Source organism: Coregonus clupeaformis, chromosome 15 (genome assembly GCF_020615455.1).
Source record: "Coregonus clupeaformis isolate EN_2021a chromosome 15, ASM2061545v1, whole genome shotgun sequence".
Lineage (NCBI taxonomy): Eukaryota > Metazoa > Chordata > Actinopteri > Salmoniformes > Salmonidae > Coregonus > Coregonus clupeaformis.
In genome coordinates this window covers 63,925,743-63,951,174 of record NC_059206.1, presented here as the reverse complement: position 1 = coordinate 63,951,174, position 25,432 = coordinate 63,925,743, and the positions used below count along the sequence as shown (strand labels likewise).

The 25,432-nt window shown below is 47.8% G+C and overlaps 1 protein-coding gene across 1 annotated transcript; it reads left to right on the top strand.

The window, feature by feature from the left end:
- bnc1 (basonuclin 1) lies at window positions 1-24,913 on the top strand. Its single transcript, XM_045225279.1, has 5 exons — window positions 1-354; window positions 16,801-16,903; window positions 17,346-17,581; window positions 20,964-23,092; window positions 23,418-24,913. The coding sequence occupies exons 1-5, from the start codon at window positions 340-342 to the stop codon at window positions 24,214-24,216; spliced, it is 3,282 nt and encodes a 1,093-aa protein (XP_045081214.1). The 5' UTR covers window positions 1-339; the 3' UTR covers window positions 24,217-24,913.
- Window positions 24,914-25,432: the final 519 nt, after the last annotated feature.

The following is a 25,432-nucleotide window of genomic DNA, read 5'->3' as shown; positions in this document are numbered from 1 at the left end:
CGGTTTCAACACACACATACACACTCACACTCTACAGAGCACATCTTGAGTAGTTTAGAGCCAGTCCTCGGCAACATAGGAAGAGAGAGTGGAAAAAAGGTGTGTGTGAGTGTGAGTAAGAGCAGTAAGTTTATTGTTTTTTATGTGGTGTGAGCGCTCAGGAGAGTGTGTGTGTGTGTCTCTGTGTGTGTGTGTGTGACAGTGTGTGTGTGACAGAGTGCTGGCGTGTGATGGCTCTTTTGCGTTAGTACTTGTTCAGACGGGAGAGTTGGAGGCAGTTCTTTTGTAGGACTCGCAGGGAATGGCAAACTACACGGTAACCCTGGAAACCTATCTCTAATGACAATGGCTGAGGTGAGAAACATCTTGTCTTATTTCTTTTCCACATTCTTCTCCACTTTTCTCTCCTTTCACCAAATCTTCCTACATGCTCCTGAGGTAGAAATTAGAAAAACGTGTATCGTTGTAGCGCTGTCATTTCCCAGCGTTTGCTGATGCCGTTATTATTCATCTTTATTCACAAAATACGCCTGGTTTGAATTCAGTAACTTCTAGATCATTTCTCATCTATTTTTTTTCCACGTGAATCATTTGGTGATGATGTATGCGTCCTGATCTGGCTGTGTCCATGCTTGCTGAGGGAGGTAAAGAGGTTGTCCTTACCTGCCATAAGACGCTGCTTAGTTACAGCGGCAACTCCCTTAAAACAAAAGGAGGAACTTTAAAGCAGCCAGCCAGGCAGGAAGTTGTTTTAACCTGACAACATGACTACAGGCCCTCCTCTGTTATATATTATATTCTATTCCAGCTCAGGGCTAGTTATACACATGTTTCTATTCTATTCCAGCTCAGGGCTAGTTATACACATGTTTCTATTCTATTCCAACTCAGGGCTAGTTATACACATGTTTCTATTCTATTCCAACTCAGGGCTAGTTATACACATGTTTCTATTCTATTCCAACTCAGGGCTAGTTATACACGTTTCTATTCTATTCCAACTCAGGGCTAGTTATACACATGTTTCTATTCTATTCCAACTCAGGGCTAGTTATACACATGTTTCTATTCTATTCTATTCAAACTCTATATTTAAATTTTAGTCATTTAGCAGACGCTCTTATCCAGAGCAACTTACAGTAGTGAGTGCATACATTTTCGTACTGGTCCCCCGTTGGAATCGAACCCACAACCCCCCAACTGAGCCACACGGGACCTGTGTTTATTTGTCTTAAGCTATTCTATTCCATTTGAACTAGTTGCTGATTGATACAGATGCTTCTATTCTTTTCCAAGTTAGTGCTGGTTTATACACACGTTTCTATTCTGTTCTATTCTAACTCAGTGCTGCTTGGTATTTAGTCTACCCCAGTGGAGGGTTTATTTAGCGGTCCTGTCATTTGTTTCATTACCACTATGCGTTTCCCAGCACTCTCTCGCCCTCAGTCTGTTGCTGTGTAACCCTGTATAGAAAACTGACTGCTAAGGCATGCTCAGTCTGTTGCTGTGTAGCCCTGTATAGAAAACTGACTGCTAAGGCATGCTCAGTCTGTTGCTGTGTAGCCCTGTATAGAAAACTGACTGCTAAGGCATGCTCAGTCTGTTGCTGTGTAACCCTGTATAGAAAACTGACTGCTAAGGCATGCTCAGTCTGTTGCTGTGTAGCCCTGTATAGAAAACTGACTGCTAAGGCATGCTCAGTCTGTTGCTGTGTAGCCCTGTATAGAAAACTGACTGCTAAGGCATGCTCAGTCTGTTGCTGTGTAACCCTGTATAGAAAACTGCCAAGGCATGCTCAGTCTGTTGCTGTGTAACCCTGTATAGAAAACTGCCAAGGCATGCTCAGTCTGTTGCTGTGTAACCCTGTATAGAAAACTGCCAAGGCATGCTCAGTCTGTTGCTGTGTAGCCCTGTATAGAAAACTGCCAAGGCATGCTTGCTTTAGCCCGTCTGTCTCTCTCTGTCTCTGTGTGCTGGCTTCTGGCCACTCACTAGTGGAATGTAATTTAAGAACAGCCTAATGTTTTGTTGCAGCCATAATGTAACAATTAGCCCAAGTGTCTGTGTGGTGCTTTTAGGAGCAAACACTCACTCTCTTTCTCTCTGTCTTTCTCTCTGTGTCTGGCGGTGTGAACAACACACCACAACTACATCTTGTTCTGCAGTGTGTGTGTGTGTGTGTGTTCTGACCTTTAAATCTAGGTGACAGGTATTTCATGGAATCTTGATTATATGAACTTATTTTGGGTGAATAAAGAACTCAAAACGGAGGTCCTTCAAGCTTCTCTGCAGAATTAATACCATATTTTTGATTGACTCACGTTGCCTCGCGTCGTGTTTTTCTCCAATAGACTTCTTTAACACAAAATATGTCCCACCTGATCCAAGACTGGTTTGTACACTAACAGCATTGTATCTGCGTAGTACTTTAGTATCATTACCACAGTTCTTTGTAATTAACATAATTTTTTGGCCTATATATTGTTTATTGTATTTAAGTTAGTTATGCCAATTTTAATATTCAAATGTAAGTTGTACCCAGAATTCAGCATATTGCTGTCACTGGTACAGTGTTCTGTTGAACATGAGACGTTTTTGTTCTAAAACATGTTATTAACACAGTTGTTATTAGCATAATTATACGACAAATGTATTAGATCAACTTGTAAAGTGGAGTTAAGTGCTACCACATTTACATAGCCATTACAGTGGCACATCCTTTCATTTACCCATTTTCGTAACAGTTTTTGTCCTGTCATATCTCATGTAAATCGAGGAAATGAACTTTTTCCAAAGACGCACTCAGGACACAAAAGCAAACTAAAACATAAAGACTATGAGAATCCTTTGGCAGTTAGAAATGTTTGACGCTACTTTAAATAGAGAAGAATGGGTTATTCATTCAGAACATCACTGCTCTACATGAAGCCACAACATATAAGCATATACCATTTTTGATTACAGGTGACAGTTTTAATACTCATCACTCTATCCTGAATCAAAAGGTTGGCTGGTCCTCATTAAAGTCCTGTAGATCACTTCATTACTCCCTTTTGTTTACAAAGCTTTCCTACACAAGCTTCCAACTTACCTAACTTTGTTGTTAAAGTAGAAAAACATGAGATACCAAACCCGTTCACAGGGTTGGTTAACTCTTGAGGTTCCTCGGGTCTCCACCGAACTAGGTAAATCCGCTTTTAGTCTAAAGCACCTCACTCAACTACAAAATACATTACAATAGGATGTTCTGGTGCCGCTCGGGCAATTGAAAATATTGATTGGGGACCTTCATTCTGAGGAATGTAACTGTTTTCTGGAAAATTTGTGTTGTGATGTATTATAGTTATAGTTATAGTTTTACATCGTGTCAGAGTTTGATTGGATTGTGTCTTATGAAATGTATATGCAGGGCTCCATTGTGAAAGAGACCATGGGCTCAATGGTGACTCCCTGTTTAAAGGTAAAACTCTTAATAACAAATAAAAAATTCATGTGGTTGAAAATCACTGAATACTGTACAATTACCAGGTAGATGCTTCCAGTCTACATAAAATATGTTTGTATGTGCATTAATAAGGCATGTATGCAAACAGAGTTCATATCTAATCATTACAAAACAAGGCCAACCAAGTTATTCTTCATGGTATTTGAAAATGCTTTATTACCTTAACATGTTCAGTGGAAGCATTGAAAACAGATTTCTGGCTCTGTGTTAGCGAGCTGGTTGTTGACTTATCTCTCTCTGAACTGGCTCCACCTCACCCTCTGAACTGAGTGGGATGATAGTCTCTCTCTCTCTCTCTCTCTCTCTCTCTCTCTCTCTCTCTCTCTCTCTCTCTCTCTCTCTCTCTCTCTCTCTCTCTCTCTCTCTCTCTCTCTCTCTCTCTCTCTCTCTCTCTCTCTCTCTCTCTCTCTCTCTCTCTCTCTCTCTCTCTCTCTCTCTCTCTCTCTCTCTCTCTCTCTCTCTCTCTCTCTCTCTCTCTCTCTCTCTCTCTCTCTCTCTCTCTCTCTCTCTCTCTCTGTGTGTGTGTGTCTCAGTGCTGTAGGGCCCCGGGGCAGAACAGAGCTCCTGTTCCTCTGAGCGGGGCTGCTGTGTGTGTGTGCAGCGGCTGCAGCCTGCCAGCCCAGTCAGCTTCATTAGCTTCATGATGGTCCGTCAGCAAGGGGCTTCTGCTGCAGCCTGCACCACCTCCAGCCAGTCCCAGGGCGCGATCCGCCCCTCACAGCCTCCCCAAGCCCCTCCGCGCCCCAGCCTTCCTCCCCCTCCTACAGCCCCCTTGAGCCCCTCTCCACCCCAGCCCTGCGCTGCCACCGAGAGGCTTGTGAGGATTTGTCAGCCAGATGTGACAAGATTGTCAAGAGGCAGGCGAGGGAGAGAGAGAGAGGGGAGATATGATATTAATCAGAGCGTAGCTGGGAGCTAAACTCTCTCCGACGCAGTGTACTAACATGTTCCTCTCATTTACTATACACTCCCTCGCTCCCTCTCTCTCTTTCTCTCTCTCTCTCTCCGCCGCTACTCTCCCACAGCTAACACTCTCTCTCTCTCTCTCTCTAACGGGTGGCTAGAGCTGCTGGGGAGCCAATCAAAGTTGTGGCTTTTCTTTTTCTTCTTCTGTGGTTTGTGTTTTTTACGTAGACGAGACTAACCCACTTCTCATGGAGATTCAGGTAACTTTTTGTTTTCAGGTGTTGTGTTAAAGCTGGTGTTGTGTGTGTGTGTGTGTGTGTGTGTGTGTGTGTGTGTTTGCTCTGTGATTGACTGCTGAATTAGGAGGAATAATGAGTTTTTCACGCTGTCTTTGGTCTCCATTGACTCCTAATAGGCTAAAGCACAGCCTGTCACTACTTGCACAAGCAGAGCCCTAGCTTCTCTTGGGTTGCTCTCGCATTTCACTCTCAGGACAGGAGTTAAAACTCTCACTTTTAATCTTTTAACCTATTTTTAAGACAGAATCCTGTAAAAAAAAAAAAAAAATAATGTTTTATTTCAGTCCAAAGTGGGGCTGTTGCATTTCAAACCAAATGAGTTGTGTCTCTGATAGAAAGACGTTTGCTTGTGAACATGTCTAGGAGGTGTCGTTTAACTGGGTGACTTTCACTCTTTTCCCAGGCAGTTTGTGATATAGGGTCATTCCTCTATTTTAGAGGGGGAGACATACATGTGTTCAAGTTCACACTGGGTCGTGTTACAAACATAACAGCTTTATATCAGGCTGTTTTAAGTAGCTCAACACTTGTCATCAATTAGCTTAGCGTTATAACTGCCATACAGCCGTACATGTGTTTCAGTGGCGTGTGATTTATGCATGTGGCCATGTTCTGTGCATGTGTAACACACACACAGATGTGCATGCCCACAAATACACGCGCACGCACACACGCAGACACACACACACACACATTGAGATATTCAGAAGCAGGAAGTCCTCTGTCTGTGAACCATTAGCTCCTTGTTTTAGCGCCTGGTTTTAGCACCTGGTTTTAGCTCCTTGTTTTAGCGCCTGGTTTTAGCACCTGGTTTTAGCTCCTTGTTTTAGCGCCTGGTTTTAGCACAGGGTTTTAGCTCCTGGTTTTAGCTCCTTGTTTTAGCGCCTGGTTTAGCACCTGGTTTTAGCTCCTGGTTTTAGCTACATGTTGTAGCTCCTGGTTTTAGCACCTGGTTTTAGCACCTGGTTTTAGCTCCTGGTTTTACCTCCTGGTTTTAGCTCCTGGTTTTAGCTACATGTTGTAGCACCTGGTTTTAGCTCCTGGTTTTAGCACCTGGTTTTAGCTCCTGGTTTTAGCTCCTGGTTTTTGACCACTTGTTTTAATGCTGTAGGTTGGTGTTTTACACGCAGCGACCTCCTAGACTGCTGTACTCCTAAAGCCTATTTCCTGTAGCTGCTCAGTGCTAGTCTATGTGGTTTTATTAGAGGAATTCTGTAGGAGTTTCTTAGTTCCTGGTACTACCAGGCTGGTCTGTATTTTGACTGTAGTTTTGGCTGAATGAAGATATGAGGAAAATATGTGTGTCAGTGTTTGTTACAAATGGTTTCACTGCGCTATATCATGGGCAATCATTTGGAAGTGTTTTTCTAGATTTTTTTTTGCACTGTGTAAATAAACGTGATAGATTATAACAATAATTATAACCATGTTTATAATCTAATCTCTATGTTTTTGGTCTACATAGAGAGAGAGAGAACATATACTGAGTGAACAAAACATTAGGAACACTGCTCATTCCATGACATATACTGACCAGGTGAAAGCTACAGTATGATCCCTTATTGATGTCACTTCAATCAGTGTAGATGAAGGGGAGGAGACAGGTTAAAGAAGTGGCTTTGAACAGGGTATGATAGTAGGTGCCAGGCGCTGGATTTTTCACGCTCAACAGTTTCCCTCGTGTATCACGAATGGTCCACCACCCAAAGGAATTGAGGCTGTTCTGAGGGTAAAAGGTGGTGCAACTCAATATTAGGAAGGTTCCTAATGTTTAGTACACTCAGTTCCTAGCGAGCCGTTTCAATTTCTCATCCCATTCCATTCCAGTCTTTACTGTCTTGGCACGGGCACAGCTAGTTTCACATTGTGTGGCAATCTGCACTGATCCTCTCCTAATTGATTTGCTTTCCACTAAATGATTCCAACGTGGCCCAGTCAATACACACTGTCACACCCCACAGCTGTTCCCTTCCCTCCCGTATTGCTCTGAACCACTGACTGCTGTTGACTCTATAAACCAAACCAGTGTGGATATTATGGACATATGGCAGGATTTATTTTACGAGCCGGAGAGGAACGATTTACATTTTTCTGTCAAGGATGTTATGGCTGTGACGCAGAAGTGACTGGAGACCATATCTGTGTCCCAAATGGCACCCTTTTCCCTAGATCGTGCACTACTTTTGAACAGGGCCCTGTGCACTAAATTGGGAATAAGAAGCCATTTGGGACATAGTCCCGGTACTCCCAGACACTGAATATACTGAATAACTGACATACTGGATGATTTTACACACTCTGGCCTGAATGGGTCTTTATAGGGACATTTGTTTTATTCACCCTGAATCACTGTCAATGAAACGTGGTGAAATGAAACCTATATTAAACCTCTATGATGTGTACAACATGTTGGGAGACTTGTTCCTCACACTAAGAAACTGTTTGTGTGAGCAAAATAACTGTAATATTTGAAATAGAATAGTAACTGCAGATCCAATAATGTACTATTCCGTCTAATTAAATAGTTATTGTAAGTTTGCTCACGCAAAGTATTTCTTAGCTTGAAGAAGATGACGGTTGTCGTGTTACTCACTCATTGGAAAATCAGTCATTTGCACTAACAAATAGACACTTAGTGATAAGGACAGCCCCGTGTGTGTTAGGCAATGAAGCACAACACGGAGATGGCGTGAAGGAGAATGGTGATCCACCCTTTATGATATGTGCTCTGTGTTCTGCTCAACCATATCCTCCCCTCTGTGGGTTTGAGTCAGTGTGTGGAGAGGTATTTCACACACACACACACACAGACCAATGTTATCACTTAGGTTTGGGGTGTCATGGTATGCTGCTGCTGCTTTCTCACCCTACCTCCTCCTCTCTCCCTGTACCTCCTCTCTTTATCATCTCCCCTCGTCTGTCCCTGACTCTCTCATGTCTCCATGCCCCCCCACCCATTCCCCGTCCTCCCTCTACCCTTCCCCTCCCCTAACCTCCCTCCCCCTAACCTCCCCCAGCCTGTTGCTGCTACTCAGGTCCTCCCACAGAATCAGGACTCAGTCTGACTCTCAGATAAGCAGCTCTTAATTGGGGTGGGGGAGAGAGAGAGAGAGAGAGAGAGAGAGAGAGAGAGAGAGAGAGAGAGAGAGAGAGAGAGAGAGAGAGAGAGAGAGAGAGAGAGAGAGAGAGAGAGAGAGAGAGAGAGAGAGAGAGAGAGAGAGAGAGAGAGAGAGAGAGAGAGAGAGAGAGAGAGAGAGAGAGAGAGAGAGAGAGAGAGAGAGAGAGAGAGAGAGAGAGAGAGAGAGAGAGAGAGAGAGAGAGAGAGAGAGAGAGAGAGAGAGAGAGAGAGAGAGAGAGAGAGAGAGAGAGAGAGAGAGAGAGAGAGAGAGAGAGAGAGAGAGAGAGAGAGAGAGAGAGAGAGAGAGAATTGCTTTCCATTTCCCAGCCTGTGGCCCAGTAGAACCAGGTGCTGAGTAACAGCATTAACACCAGTGTGTAGACAGAGAGAGGAGATGAGGAGAGTTTCCACTCCACTTTCTGGTGGTCTTCCTTCCTTTCTGCATTCTCAATGATTTTGTGGAGACTAATAGTGTGGTTTATAGGGCTGCAAAATTCCGGTTACCAGTCTCTACTGGTGCCTGGAGAGGAGAGGACCCGATCTATCGAGACCAGCTGGTCAACCGGATCCAGCCACCTACACCCCAGCCCCTGGAGGGATCCAGATATCCCGGCCACTGGCGTTTGATGGGACGGCAGCGCGATGTAAGGGATTTCTGCTCCAACTCGAGCTGTATTTCTCCAGCATCAGGCCGGCGCCACTGGAGCGGGAGAATGTATCCGTCCTCGTTTCCTGCCTTTGTGGGAGAGCCCTGGAGTGGGCCAACGCGGTGTGGAATGAGGGAGGTGCCACGTTGGAGGACTACGGGGAGTTTGCTCGCCTCTTTTGGGCCGTTTTCGATCACCCGCCTGAGGGTCGAGAGGCGGGCGAATGACTGGTCCATCTGAGGCAGGGGACGAGGACCGCACAGGACTACGTGCTGGAGTTCCGGACGCTGGCAGCGGGGTCCGGGTGGAACGAGTGGGCCCTGATCTACCATTTCCGGTGTCACCTAAGGGAGTACGTCCGACGGGAGCTAGCCTGCCGTGATGCCATGCTATCGTTCTCCCAAATGGTGGACATGGCCATCTGGCTGGACAATCTGCTAGCAGCCAGAGGACGTCCTGGTAGGGGTCTGCCCGTTCCCACTCCGGACGACTCTGACCCCGAGCAGATGGAGCTGGGGGGAGCCGCCGGTCGAGAGAGCGCAGGAGGACAGCGACAGTGCCACTCTGGTGGCACAAAGGGACAATCCACCTCACGTCCTAGTCAACATTCCTTTGGGTCTGGAGGCGGTAGGCAGGGTACTCACACATCACCCCAGGTAACGAACACCCAAACTTGTTCAGAGCCCTTTGCGGCGCACTGTACCTTATCTATCTCCTTTCCCGATCACCTACATACGTCACCGAGTCCCTGTGCCAGGGGTATATATGTCCCTCCACTTCACCTGCTTCCTCAAGTTTCTTCTTTGTGAAGAAGAAAGATGGCGGTTTATGCCCGTGCATTGATTATCGACCACTGAATAAGGTGACGGTACGATTTAGTTATCCTCTTCCCCTGGCCCCGTTTTTTTCACCAAATTAGACCTCAGGAGTGCCTACAACCTGGTGCGTATTCGGGAAGGGGATGAGTGAAAAACAGCATTCAGTACAACATCGGGGCATTATGAATACCTGGTGATGCCCTACGGTTTGATGAATGCTCCATCCGTTTTCCAAACCTTTGTGAACGAGGTGTTTCGGGACATGCTTGGTTGCGGTGTGGTGGTCTACATCGATGACATCCTGGTGTATTCCACTACGCGTGCCGAGCATGTGTCCCTGGTTCGCAAGGTACTGGTCCGACTGTTGGAAAATGATCTTTATGCCAAGGCAGAGAAGTGTGAGTTTTTCCAGCAGTCAATCTCCTTCCTCGGATACCGCAATACTACCACTGGTGTAGAGATGGAGGGAGATCGCATTTCAGCCGTGCGTAATTGGCCAACTCCAACCACGGTGAAGGAGGTGTAGCGCTTTCTTGGCTTTGCCAAGTACTATCGGAGGTTTATTCGGGGCTTTGGCAAGGTCGCAGCTCCCATTACCTCCTTGTTGAAGGGTGGGCCGTCCCGGCTCCGCTGGTCTGCTGAGGCTGATTTGGCCTTCAGTAGATTGTGGGGTCTGTTCACCTCCGCCCCGGTAGTGGCTCACCCCGATCCATCACTACCGTTCGTAGTGGAGGTGGATGTGTCCGAGGTAGGGATAGGCGCTGTCTTATCCCAACGCTCGGGCAAACCACCCAAGCTCTGCCGCTGTGCCTTCTTTTCGAAGAAGCTTAGCTCGGCGGAGCAGAACTACGGCGTTGGTGATCGGGAGCTGCTGGTTGTTGTCCGAGCTTTGACGGTGTGGAGGCATTGGCTCGAAGGGGCGAAACATCCTTTCCTTGTCTGGACAGACCACCGTAACCTGGAGTACATTCGGGCAGCGAGGAGGCTGAATCCTCACCAGGCCAGGTGGGCCCTCTTCTTCACCCGGTTTGATTTCACACTCCCATGCATTCCGGGTACGAAGAACGTGAAGGCTGAGCTACTCTTCCTGTTGTTATTGCCAAGGTGGAATATTTCCCTTGTGATAGTTTCATTTTGACGCTGGGTGCGTTTTATTTATGTAAACGGAATAAACTCTGGACTTCTGTGTTTTACCTCCTGCGCCTGAGTCCTTCATTCACATCTCGTCACAGAGGGAATAAGCACGAAATCAGGGAATCCTCCCATCAAGATTTCTGGGAGACTTGGGAAAGTTACCGTAATTCAGCAATCTTACAGTGTTTTGATCATCAGAAATATTGTGTAAGGAACATTTTCCATCCAAAGTTGTAGAGACTGGGGTTAATGGTAGTTTATGGAGATTTCTCACTAAAGTGTTCATGTGTGTTGTCCTGATATTGTGGATTGTGGAAGACGAACGATCCATTTCTGAATAAAAACATACTACCAATTCCTATGTCTGAATCAAGGTTATCCTAAATGCATAACTAAATAAAAGCCTCTGTGATCATGACATTGACCAAGTCTTTAGAAATCAAACTGAATAACCAATAAATCATGACACTTTGATTGTGACTATATCACCCTTGATCTGACAACTCATTAACTCTACCAGAGTTCGTCCGTCTGTCTGTCTGTCTGTCTGTCTGTCTGTCTGTCTGTCTGTCTGTTCGGTCATGGTCACAGGAATCCTGCAGACTTAGCCAGCCCAGCGGTGGCATGTGAAAGTGACCGTTTTTTTTTCTTCTTCTCAGTGACTCGTGAAAAAATGAATAGCTAATTAAGACAAAGGAAGGACTGAGCGGAGCAATGCCTGCTGCGTGAGCTTCTGTGTGTGTGCCCTTTGATTGTCCAGAGGAACAGATTGAGTTGTACACTAGAGGAAACATAAAAGGACTGTGTGTCTCTTTGTGTGTGTGTGTTTGCGCTTGTGTCTGTGCGGTTGTGTCTGTGTGTATGCATGCGTGCCTTTGTTCGTTTCAGTATGTGTGTATGCGTGCGCACGTGTGCACATATTTGAGTGTGTGCGAGCACATAAGAGTGTGTGTGTGTGTGTGTGTGTGTGCCTGTGTGTGATGGGATTAGTGAAATTGGGCCGTGTTGGTTGGGCCCTGTAATGATGGGATTATGGCGGTGGGAGGTGACCAAGAGGTTCTTCCACGTCACCTCAGTCCCACAGGAGAAGATCAGGTGAAGATCAGTGGAGGAGGAGAGGAGGGAAGATGGAGACTGAGAGGAGAGGAGAGGAGAGGAGAGGATGTAGACTAGGAGGAGAGGAGAAGAGAAGAGAAGAGAAGAGAAGAGAAGAGAAGAGAAGAGAAGAGAAGAGAAGAGAAGAGAAGAGAAGAAGAGGAGAGGAGAGGAGGAGATGTAGACTAGGAGGAGAGGAGAGGAGGAGAGGGAGAGGGAGAGGAGAGGAGAGAATAAAAGACAGAGACAGGAGGAAAGAAAGGGAAAGAGAGGACAGAGAACAGGAAGGATGCATCAGTGCGTTCCTCGGCTGCATTTCATTCCAGAAAGTTGTGGTCTCCCATCTGTCCATGTTCACTCCCCGTTGTACATCTGAAATAACTGAGATGACTGAGTAGTTACAGTGGGGAAAAAAAGTATTTAGTCAGCCACCAATTGTGCAAGTTCTCCCACTTAAAAAGATGAGAGAGGCCTGTAATTTTCATCATAGGTACACGTCAACTATGACAGACAAAATGTGGAAAAAAAATCCAGAAAATCACATTGTAGGATTTTTAATGAATTTATTTGCAAATTATGGTGGAAAATAAGTATTTGGTCAATAACAAAAGTTTCTCAATACTTTGTTATATACCCTTTGTTGGCAATGACACAGGTCAAACGTTTTCTGTAAGTCTTCACAAGGTTTTCACACACTGTTGCTGGTATTTTGGCCCATTCCTCCATGCAGATCTCCTCTAGAGCAGTGATGTTTTGGGGCTGTCGCTGGGCAACACGGACTTTCAACTCCCTCCAAAGATTTTCTATGGGGTTGAGATCTGGAGACTCCAGGACCTTGAAATGCTTCTTATGAAGCCACTCCTTCGTTGCCCGGGCGGTGTGTTTGGGATCATTGTCATGCTGAAAGACCCAGCCACGTTTCATCTTCAATGCCCTTGCTGATGGAAGGAGGTTTTCACTCAAAATCTCACGATACATGACCCCATTCATTCTTTCCTTTACACGGATCAGTCGTCCTGGTCCCTTTGCAGAAAAACAGCCCCAAAGTATGATGTTTTCACTCCCATGCTTCACAGTAGGTATGGTGTTCTTTGGATGCAACTCAGCATTCTTTGTCCTCCAAACACGACGAGTTGAGTTTTTACCAAAAAGTTATATTTTGGTTTCATCTGACCATATGACATTCTCCCAATCCTCTTCTGGATGCACTCTAGCAAACTTCAGACGGGCCTGGACATGTACTGGCTTAAGCAGGGGGACACGTCTAGCACTGCAGGATTTGAGTCCCTGGCGGCGTAGTGTGTTACTGATGGTAGGCTTTGTTACTTTGGTCCCAGCTCTCTGCAGTTCATTCACTAGGTCCCCCCGTGTGGTTCTGGGATTTTTGCTCACCGTTCTTGTGATCATTTTGACCCCACGGGGTGAGATCTTGCGTGGAGCCCCAGATCGAGGGAGATTATCAGTGGTCTTGTATGTCTTCCATTTCCTAATAATTGCTCCCACAGTTGATTTCTTCAAACCAAGCTGCTTACCTATTGCAGATTCAGTCTTCCCAGCCTGGTGCAGGTCTACAATTTTGTTTCTGGTGTCCTTTGACAGCTCTTTGGTCTTGGCCATAGTGGAGTTTGGAGTGTGACTGTTTGAGGTTGTGGACAGGTGTATTTTATACTGATAACAAGTTCAAACAGGTGCCATTAATACAGGTAACGAGTGGAGGACAGAGGAGCCTCTTAAAGAAGAAGTTACAGGTCTGTGAGAGCCAGAAATCTTGCTTGTTTGTAGGTGACCAAATACTTATTTTCCACCATAATTTGCAAATAAATTCATTAAAAATCCTACAATGTAAATTTCTGGATTTTTTTCCCTCCATTTGTCTGTCATAGTTGACGTGTACCTATGATGAAAATTACAGGCCTCTCTCATCTTTTTAAGTGGGAGAACTTGCACAATTGGTGGCTGACTAAATACTTTTTTTCCCCACTGTATAGCACGTGTTTTACCTAGTTTCCTCCATTTTACTCTGGCATATCCAGTCCTGTCAGACTGAAGGGAGGAGAACGAGGACAGAAGAGAAAGAGGACATCTTTTTGGAATGGAACCCAGCCCTGCTAACCAACCAGTGGGAGGAGTTGACTGTGTGATTAATTAAGAGAGAGAGAGACAGTGCCCTCCTCCTCCACTGTTGAGGGGGTTAGTGCTACAGCATCAGTAATTGCTAACCATTAAGCATGCTGCTCATGTATGCTAACACATGCTGTTCATACATTATAGATGGCAGGGGAGAAAGAGAGGTGCTAGCGCAGCACGGTGGTGGTGGGGGGTGGGGGGGTGGGGGGAGGGGGGTGTAGCATGTAGCGCTAACACAGGTCGCTTTGATCACAAATCTGATGACTCTTCTCAAGGGATGCTAGTTAGTAATCGGCTAGTGGTAAATGGCATGCATACTGTTCTTGTTGATGTGTATGGAAACACCATTCAGGTTGTTGCTGTGATTTATACACATTTTCTGACACATAAAACGTTGATTCTTACTGTCAGGTGAAACAGAATCTTATCAATCACTTTCACACCAACTTCTCAACGCAATCTAATGAGCGTCAACGCACGCACGCATGCACACACACACACACACACACACACACCCTCTAGTCTTGTAGAACACACACAATTTTGAATATAAAATCTAAAACCCTGTAACCCTAGATCCCTGGAATACAATACACTTCTTTCAGAGAATGAAAGTGTGTGAGGCATTGTTTTGGGCCTCTGATTGACTCTCTGGTCTGGAGAGCTCTGATTGACTCTGTTCTGTGTTGTGTAGTGGTGGTTTGCAGAGCTCTGATTGACTCTGTGTTGTGTAGTGGTGGTCTGGAGAGCTCTGATTGACTCTGTGTTCTGTGATGTGTAGTGGTAGTCTGGAGAGCTCTGATTGACTCTATGTTCTGTGATGTGTAGTGGTGGTCTGGAGAGCTCTGATTGACTCTGTGTTCTGTGATGTGTAGTGGTAGTCTGGAGAGCTCTGATTGACTCTGTGTTCTGTGATGTGTAGTGGTGGTCTGGAGAGCTCTGATTGACTCTGTTCTGTGATGTGTAGTGGTAGTCTGGAGAGCTCTGATTGACTCTGTGTTCTGTGATGTGTAGTGGTAGTCTGGAGAGCTCTGATTGACTCTGTGTTCTGTGATGTGTAGTGGTAGTCTGGAGAGCTCTGATTGACTCTGTGTTCTGTGATGTGTAGTGGTGGTCTGGAGAGCTCTGATTGACTCTGTGTTCTGTGATGTGTAGTGGTAGTCTGGAGAGCTCTGATTGACTCTGTGTTCTGTGATGTGTAGTGGTAGTCTGGAGAGCTCTGATTGACTCTGTGTTCTGTGATGTGTAGTGGTGGTCTGGAGAGCTCTGATTGACTCTGTGTTCTGTGATGTGTAGTGGTAGTCTGGAGAGCTCTGATTGACTCTGTGTTCTGTGATGTGTAGTGGTAGTCTGGAGAGCTCTGATTGACTCTGTGTTCTGTCACTCTACTGCTCTCTCTCACCCCAACCACTTAACACAGCACTGTACAGCGAGCAGGAAACACAGAGCATCAGATAGCATCACACACTGTACACACACACACACACACACACACTATACACACACACACACACACACACTATACACACACACTGTACACAAACACACACTATACACACACACACACTATACACACACACACACACTGTATACACACACACACACACACTGTACACACACACACTGTACACACACACACACACACACACACACACGCACACACAGGGCAACAGCACTAGTAGCATCAGTGACTACAATCGCTCTCACACACACACACTCGCTGCTGAGTGCTTGTCCTGAGAGATAAAGACCATTAATGGGAGACAGAGGCTGCATCCCAAATGACACCTTATTCACTATGAGCCCTGGTCAAAAGTAGTGCACTATAAAGGGAATACGGTGCCATTTGGGATTTAACCAGAGACAGAGGCATCATCTTTGTGTGTAAAGGGTCTTATGGCCAGCAGCCTGAGGATATGATTGGCTGACATGGAGTTGGTGTGCCAGGTGTTGAGGTCACCTCTTTGGTGCTGTAGATAATCCTGGCATGGAGAGAACAAGGCAGGCCTGTTGTAGATAATCCTGACATGGAGAGAACAGGGCAGACCTGCTGTAGATTATCCTGGCATGGAGAGAACAGGGCAGGCCTGTTGTAGATAATCCTGGCATGGAGAGAACAGGGCAGGCCTGCTGTAGATAATCCTGGCATGGAGAGAACAGGGCAGGCCTGTTGTAGATAATCCTGGCATGGAGAGAACAGGGCAGGCCTGCTGTAGATAATCCTGGCATGGAGAGAACAGGGCAGGCCTGCTGTAGATAATCCTGGCATGGAGAGAACAGGGCAGGCCTGCTGTAGATAATCCTGGCAAGGAGAGAACAGGCCCGCAGCACTGCTGGGTGTGTGCAGCCGTACATGCGTGCGTACCTGAATGAGAGAGAGAGAAACACCAGCCTGCCTGATCTCTCTTTCTCTTTCACACACACAAAGATACACACTGCACCTCTCTCTCTCTCTCTCTCTCTCTCTCTCTCTCTCTCTCTCTCTCTCTCTCTCTCTCTCTCTCTCTCTCTCTCTCTCTCTCTCTCTCTCGTACGAGAGAGAGGTGTCAGGCTGTGTATTTATTCATGTACAAAAGATGACTCCCCCTGTGAAACATAGTGGATCTGCTTCCCTCCGCTTTAGATGGGAAGCGAAGTTGTTTCCATTGCTTGTGGGTGAATGTGTATTTCTCTGTAGAAGTGAATGATATATGAAGTGTTCTCTGTGTGATCAAACTGCGTATTGGTTCCTTCTTCTGATTAATCTCTTGTTATACTTTCCCTTTCTCCTGAGTTCAGCTGTGTTTTATGTCGGTGATTCTCCACTGGCAACTTCTGGTTGAGAAAGAACCCCGAACAGTTCTAGTCCAGCACACTTGATTCAACTAACCAAAGGACTTGATGTAAGTCGCTCTGGATAAGAGCGTCTGCTAAATGATGTAAATGTAAATGATTAGTTGAGTTGTTGAATCAGGTGTGCTAGTGAGGGGCTTGAACAGAAATGTGTGTTGTTGGTGGTACTTGAAAACTGAAGTTGAGTAACACTGTTTTATTTTGTCCTGTGTGGCTCTATAATGGAACCCAGGCATTCCGATCATTCCATTTTGGAATCCTGCCTCATATAGCTTATAAATGTTTATGGACCTTCTGACCTTCTGTGTCTCTCTGCCAGGCGATTTGCTGCACCTTGGTGAACTGTACCTGTGATAGTTTCAAACCTGGGAAACTGAAGAAAAGACTGTGTGAGCACTGCAAGCATGGATGGGTAGCGCACGGTAAGCACAGATTAAACTGTTACTTTACTTAGTGTAGATTTCTAACATGGTATGGGAGTGGGGGGTACGTGTGTCTTCATTCATGTTTGTGTGTGGGGGGCTGTGAGCCTGCATGAGTGTGTTTTCTATATTCATGTTCGCCTGTGTTTTCTCTACTCACTCCTGTGCGTCCTCTACCCCCTCTACCCCCTCTACCCCTCCACCCCCTCTAACCCTCCACCCCCTCTACCCCTCCACCCCTCCACCCCCTCCACCCCCTCTACCCCTCCACCCCCTCTAACCCTCCACCCCTCCACCCCTCAACCCCCTCTACCCCTCCACCCCTCCACCCCCTCTACCCCTCTACCCCTCCACCCCCTCTACCCCTCCACCCCCTCCACCCCCCTCTACCCCTCCACCCCCTCCACCCCCTCTACCCCTCCACTCCTCCGTCCTCCTGCAGCTCTGAGCAAGCTGAAGCTGCACCACATGTACCAGGGCAGCCAGGTGGAGATCGTCCACTCCAACGTGGTCTTTGACATCTGCAGCCTGATGCTCTACGGGACCCAGGCCATCCCGGTCAGACTAAAGATCCTGCTGGACAGGCTGTTCAGTGTCCTGAAACAGGAGGAGGTCATCCAGATCCTCAACGCGCTGGACTGGACCCTACAGGACTACATCCGAGGATACGTCCTACAGGTAGGGCGGGGTGGAGGGAGGAGTTCTTACTTTAGGACGAGGAGAGAGAGGAGCACAGGAGAGAAACAAAGGCCAGCTTCTCTATAGGAACTCTCCTCTTCTCCACATCCTCCTCTCTGGAGGTCTCCAGACTGATGGAGGGGAGATTTATAAATATTATTTAGTTCCACAATTTCCCTCGCAACCTTGAGCCAGGCAGAACCACTCGGCACACAGTCAGTGTCAGCCGCTGCTCACTTCGATTAGTCCGTCATCAACTATTCAGCTTTCTCTCTGCATTTAATGTTAGCTCCTCTAATGGTGAACACAGAGTCAGAATCCTCGTAAGGCAGAGCCAAACGAATGCTGTGTGATGAAATATTGATCATGGTTACTGTACTGAGAGGCCGCTGTCTGACTTTCACAGACACCACAACTCCTATGTAATTAGTACTGTGCCGGGTGGAGCAACCTCGTTCTCCTTCCTCTCTGATCTCACTCCACCCTGACGTGTGTGTGCGTGTGTGCATCCGTGTGTGTGTTCGTTCATCCGTATGTGTGTGTGTGTGCACTCTGACGCTGATGGAGAGAGGGAAAATCCACATGATTTAAATGAAGAGAAATGACAGGCCAGATGAAAGGTAGCGCTGTAATGAGGGCTCCCTCCTCTTCTGTATTGCCTCTCTGCATTAACTTTACAACTGAACCCTTTATTAAGACGCTCTGGGGTGAAGTTCCCCCTAAGTACAGATCTAGTATCAACTTCCACTCCCCCAATCCTCACCTTAGCCATTAGTGGGGAAAATGCACATTTGACCCAAGATCAGCGTCTAAGGGCAACTTCACCCTACACCTACAGTACCAGTCAAAAGTTTGGACACACCTACTCATTCAAGGGTTTTTCTTTATTTTTACTATTTTCTACATTGTAGAATAATAGTGAAGACATCAAAACTATGAAATAACACATATATCATGTAGGAATCATGTAGTAACCAAAAAGGTGTTAAACAAATCAAAATATATGTTATATTTGAGATTCTTCAAATAGCCACCCTTTGCATTGATGACAGCTTTGCACACTCTTGGCATTCTCTCAACCAGCTTCACCTGGAATGTTTTTCCAACAGTCTTGAAGGAGTTCCCACATATGCTGAGCACTTGTTGGCTGCTTTTCCTTCACTCTGCCGTCCGACTCATCCCAAACCATCTCAATTGTGTTGAGGTCGGGGGATTGTGGAGGCCAGGTCATCTGATGCAGCACTCCATCACTCTCCTTCTTGGTAAAATAGCCCTTACACAGCATGGAGGTGTGTTGGGTCATTGTCCTGTTGAAAAACAAATGATAGTCCCACTAAGCCCAAACCAGATGGGATGGCGTATCGCTGCAGAATGCTGTGGTAGCCATGCTGGTTAAGTGTGCCTTGAATTCTAAATAAATCGCAGACAGTGTCACCAGCAAAGCACCCCCACACCATAACACCTCCTCCTCCATGCTTTACGATGGGAACTACACATGCGGAGATCATCCGTTCACCCACACTGCGTCTCACAAAGACTCGGCGGTTGGAACCAAAAATCTCAAATTTGGACTTCCACCGGTCTAATGTCCATTGCTCGTGTTTCTTGGCCCAAGCAGGTCTCTGCTTCTTGTTGGTGTCCTTTAATAGTGGTTTCTTTGCAGCAATTCGACCATGAAGGCCTGATTCACACAGTCCCCTCTGAACAGTTGTTGTTGAGGTGTGTGAAGCATTTATTTGGGCTGCAATTTCTGAGGCTGGTAACTCTAATGAACGTATCCTCTGCAGCAGAGGTAACTCTGGGTCTTCCATTCCTATGGCGGTCCTCATGAGAGCCAGTTTCATCATAGCGCTTGATGGTTTTTGCGACTGCACTTGAAGAAACTTTTAAAGTTCTTCAAATTTTTCGGATTGACTGTCCTTCTAATCTTAAAGTAATTATGGACTTTTCTCTTTGCTTATTTGAGCTGTTCTTGCCATAATATGGACTTGGTCTTTTACCAAATAGGGCTATCTTCTGTATACCCCCCCTACCTTGTCACAACACAACTGATTGGCTCAAACGCATTAAGAAGGAAAGAAATTCCACAAATTAACTTTTAAGAAGGCACACCTGTTAATTGAAATGCATTCCAGGTAACTACCTCATAAAGCTGGTTGAGAGAATGCCAAGAGTGCAAAGCTGTCCTCTGTAGCTCAATTGGTAGAGCATGGCGCTTGTAATGCCAGGGTAGTGGGTTCGATCCCCGGGACCACCCATACGTAAAAATGTATGCACGCATGACTAAGTCGCTTTGGATAAAAGTGTCTGCTAAATGGCATATTAATTATTTTTTTTAAAGGCGAAGGGTGGCTATTTGAAGAATCTCAAATATAAAATGTGTTTAACACTTTTGGGGTTACTACATGATTCCATATGTGTTATTTCATAGTTTTGATTTCTTCACTATTGTTCTACAATGTAAAAAAATAGTAAAAAGAAAGACAAACCCTTGAATGAGTAGGTGTGTCCAAACTTTTGACTGGTAGTGTATTTAGACACAGTCAGTCTGTCTTTTAGAGGACTTCATATCTTCCTTGGTATGTGAATATACAGGAGTAGAGCCTAATACAGATGTATAATTCTAACGATGAAATGCTCTCTCTCTCTCTTTCTCTCTGTATATCAATCGCTTTCTCTCTCTCTCTCTCACTCTCTCTTTCCCACCCACCCCCTCTCCTGTCCTCTCTTTCCCCCCCTCCCCGCTCTCCACCCACCCCCTCTCCTTTCCTCCCTCCCCCTCTCCCTGTCCCGCCACTCTCACCCCCCCACACTCTCTCCTTTCCTCCCTCCCCCCTCTCCCTGTCCCGCCACTCTCACCCCCCCCACACCCTCTCCTTTCCTCCCTCCCCCCTCTCCCTGTCCCGCCACTCTCACCCCCCCACACCCTCTCCTTTCCTCCCTCCCCCCTCTCCCTGTCCCGCCACTCTCACCCCCCCCACACCCTCTCCTTTCCTCCCTCCCCCCTCTCCCTGTCCCGCCACTCTCACCCCCCCCACACCCTCTCCTTTCCTCCCTCCCCCTCTCCCTGTCCCGCCACTCTCACCCCCCACACTCTCTCCTTTCCTCCCTCCCCCCTCTCCCTGTCCCACCACTCTAACCCCCCCCACACCCTCTCCTTTCCTCCCTCCCCCTCTCCCTGTCCCGCCACTCTCACCCCCCCCACACCCTCTCCTTTCCTCCCTCCCCCCTCTCCCTGTCCCCCCACTCTCACCCCCCCACACTCTCTCCTTTCCTCCCTCCCCCTCTCCCTGTCCCGCCACTCTCACCCCCCCACACCCTCTCCTTTCCTCCCTCCCCCTCTCCCTGTCCCGCCACTCTCACCCCCCCACACCCTCTCCAGGATGTAGTAGGGAAGGTGTTGGACCGCTGGGCCATCATGACGTTCGAGGAGGAGATCGCTACGCTGCAGCAGTTCCTCCGCTTCGGCGAGACCAAGTCCATTGTGGAGCTGATGGCGCTGCAGGACAAGGAGGGCCAGGCCGTGCTGGTCCCCAGCACCCGCACCAACTCAGACATCCGCACCTTCATCGAGCGCAGCACCCCGCGCACTGCCACCACCAACAACGTCCTGACCCCTAAGGTGGAGAAGCTGAGCTCTTCCAACGCTCACCACTTTGAGAACTTTATTAATAGTATGGCGTTTATGCTACCATTTCAATTGTTGGGCTCTGTGCCCGCGCCGCTCCTGGGGTCACCACCGGGGGCACTGCAGCAGCAGCAAGGCGGGCAGATGGAGCAGAGACGGGGGGACGAGAACCCAAACGCCCTCCCCGGGCCGCCACCCACCGAGAGCAGCCTGGTGGGCTCTAGCTCCGCCTCCTTCACCTCTGACCTGGACAGGGGTGTAGACAACCCTCTGGACGGCCTCTCGGCCATTCCCAAGATGGAGGCTGAGGACTTCCCCACCAGCGACAACTACTCGGACGGCCGCTCCACACCCTGCACCCCCTCCATGATGAACTCTGACCTTACCCAGATGTCCCCCGATAGCAAGCTCCAACGCTCCATGGACCGGAACGGGGGAGGTGGAGGCGGGGGAGGAAGTCTCAAGAAGGGGCGTGTGTACTGCAGTGCGTGCGACAAGACCTTCTACGACAAGGGCACGCTGAAGATCCACTACAACGCTGTGCACCTGAAGATCAAGCACAAGTGCACCATCGACGGCTGCAACATGGTGTTCAGCTCGCTGCGCAGCCGCAACCGCCACAGCGCCAACCCTAACCCTCGCCTGCACATGCCCATGAACCGTAATAACCGTGACAAGGACCTGCGAGACGGCGGGAGCCTTTCGGCCGACGAGGACTCCGAAGCAAGCGACAAACCGCGGTCTGAGTACCCCCACTCATCCATCCCGGTGTCCCTGACCTCATCCCCCGACAGCCAAAAGTCGGTTGCCAGCTACATGGTGAGTCATGTGGACTCCACCACCAGCAGCACCAAGCTCCACCACAGCAGCTCCTTCCCCAGCATGGGGCACCTGGGCCACGGCATCCTCTTCCCCAACCTGAAGACGGTGCAGCCTGTGCTGCCTTTCTACCGGAGCCTGGTGACCCCCGCCGAGCTGGCCAACACCCCCGGCCAACACCTCCCCTCCCTCCCCCTCCTATCCTCCTCGGTCCCCCTCAAACCCACCTCCATCACTGCCCCAGACCCCTGCAGTGCCATCATCGACCCTGTGCCCAAGAAGAAGTCGCGGAAGTCGAGCATGCCCATCAAGATCGAGAAGGAGGCAGTAGAGAGGGAGGGAGGGACGGGGGAGGAGAGTGGTTCAGAGGACCAGAGCCCTATACAGGCCATGGACAGGGAGGAGGGTGAGAGAGGGGTAGGAGGAGGGGGGTATTTGTTTGTGAGACAGATGGGGGGAGAGAGGGAGAGGGAAATAGAGGAGAGAGGAGAAAGGGAGGGGGTGAAGCGGCCAAGGTCCCACAGCCCGGAGAGAGACATGTGTGGAGGCAGGGAACAAGAGGTCAACGAAGAGGAAAAAGAAGAGGGGTCCCGGCAGGCAGAGACAGGGAGGATCACCTGCTCCTCATCCTCCTATGATGGCAAACTCAACCACCGAGAGAACCACAGCCTCTCTCTGAGCAGAGACCACACAGAGACAGAGGGAGAGGAGGGCGACCAACCAACCTCCCGGCACCCAGACAAGCTGTGCGACTCAGAGTGCGACGACACTGACCACCGACTGACCAACGGCGGTTTGTTCAGACTAGGCGACAGAGGGAAGGACGGACCAGAGGGCTGTGTGGCAGACTACACCGACTCTAGCCTCCTGCAGTCTCGTATGGACTCAGAGGAGGGGGCACTGGACAGGGATGACCTTCCACACCACTGTGAGATCTGCAGCAAGACGTTCAGCAACCAGTACAGTGTGAAGATGCACTACCGCAACGTGCACCTGAAGGAGATGCACATGTGCACGGTGGCTGGCTGCAACGCCGCCTTCCCCTCCCGCAGGAGCAGAGACAGGTGAGAGAGAACAAACACACGTCTGTCGGTTAGTAGTCTGTCTTTTAGTTTTATAGTCTGTCAGTGATTTATGAAAATGATTTGTCATTCTCTAGCACAATATACCATATTTAAGCGTATTATGTCAGAGGTTCTGTTTAAGTGATATGGTTAGTATGTCTTTTCAAATGATCTAATAAAACCACACCAAACTGGCAGCAACCACAAATACGTCAGTTACAGACTTATTTAACAGAGATGAATGGTCAATTAAAGATAGAAAAAAACGTATCTTTGAAAAAACACCAACCAAGAAACAACCTTTCCTACATGTTATGTCTTCTAGGCACAGCTCCAACCTCAACCTCCACCACAAGCTGTTGACCAAAGACCTGTACAGCCCATCACCTAGATCCCTCTACTCCCCAGCCTCCCTCTGCAGGGACAGAGACCCTGTCAGCCTGGACTACCGCCAGGACCTGAGAGATCTCCAGAGGGAGAGAGATCTCCAGAGAGACCCAGGCAGCCAGACGTCTGTCATCTTCAGAGGACACAACCGCATGGGCCTGGTCTTCCCCATGAGCAAGATGGCCGACGAGGTGGCAGGGGAGGATGCAGGAGAGGAGCTGGGAGGAGGAGGAGGGGTGGAGGAGGGGGCGGTACTGGACCTAAGTACGTCATCATCTGTACCCCCTCGTGGGGGCGGCAGCGCCCGTTCCTCCTGGGATTCAGATGGGGCGGGCAGTGAGGAAGGGGAGGGGCTAGAGGAGGAGCCTCTGCCAATGGAGGAGGACAGCGATGGGGAGAGCTGCGACGGGATTGGTCTAGGAGGCCCCGGTGGGGAAGGGTTAGTTTTGGGCGGGGAGAGGACCCTGGACTGTGTGGGGGGAGGACAGGGGGGGGCACAGGGGGGTGGAGGTGGCTCACCCATTACCTGCCATGTGTGCCAGAAGGTCTACAGCAACAAGGGGACGTTCAGAGCCCACTATAAGACTGTCCACCTGCGCCTACTGCACAAGTGTAAAGTCCCAGGCTGCGACACCACATTCTCGTCAGTACGGAGCCGCAACAGACACAGCCAGAACCCCAACCTGCACCGCAACCTGACTGTCAGTGGCGGCGGCACCGCTCTTGACCAGGAGTAGGGCCTTGCTTGAGCTTCAGCTCACACAGACCCTGATTCACTCTCACTGTATTATTTTGTCTTTGTTTATTTGACACGAGAACAGGCTTGCCAGTTAGCACTTTTTGAATAAATTCATTGTTGTTTTGGGGGACAATGTCTGTAGTGAGCTTGGGATTGTGGAATCGAGCTGCATTTTTCTTTGTTATGGCAGATTGTATCTGCTTTTTTTTTGGTGCAAATGTTACAGGACAGTATATCTCCCTGAATGTTGAGTGGATTTCTCCAGGTATATCAAGTTAAGCAACCTCAAATTGTTCTGAGGTACACATGAAGACCTTCTTTTGCATTCCATTCCTTGGACACTCATTTTAGACTAAGTCTGTTTCCTTTCCCCCGCCAACATTTTTGGCATATGTTCTTTTAAATTCATATTTATTGATGGTACATGTAGAAAACATGAAGTTATTTCGGACACGAAATTGACAAGTCATTTTTCTATCATGTATTTTTGTCTTGATTTAAAACACTTAAAAATCATGCATCATCTTTAAAACGTTGTGCATCTCAGCCCCTTTCTCTAGCTCTTTTATTTCTATGCACTAATTCTAGATAGTTCCATTACTTTGCCTTACAATATAGTATAAAACGGGTGGGTCTAATCCTGAATGCTGATTGGTTAAAACCGCATTCTAGCCGGTGTCTATTCCACAAGTTACCACCGGCTAAATCTATGACGTTAAAATGCCTATTTACTCTGTTCCATCTGACTGCACAATCCACTGTCTCATCAACCCAGCCAGGCTATTTATAAACTTGATCTCCACTATAAAAAGCATCTAGTCATTATCTCACATTTCTTTTAGACTAACATTTAGTTTTCAACAGCGGAGATTTGTATAAACCTTGCTGTCTGTCTCTCCGACATTTGCAACATTGTTTCAATATTGAAATTCGATCTCCAGCTGTCCCATAGTAATGAACATGTCGGGAGTCGGGACGAGACAGAGTCGAAATCATGAATCAGCTGGCATCATTTTTATGGATATATACAAAGAAATGTCAATTGAAAAAATTTACAACAAAACGAAGTGCAGCTAGTTTGCAGTCTTTCCAGCTTCATTTTAAGTGATTGTGTTAGCTGTGTTGTTGGCTAGCTCCTCTGAACAACAGTGTCCTGACGATTGAGCACATTTTCTATGCCAGGTGAAATCGCGCCTCATTAGCTTATTGTTATG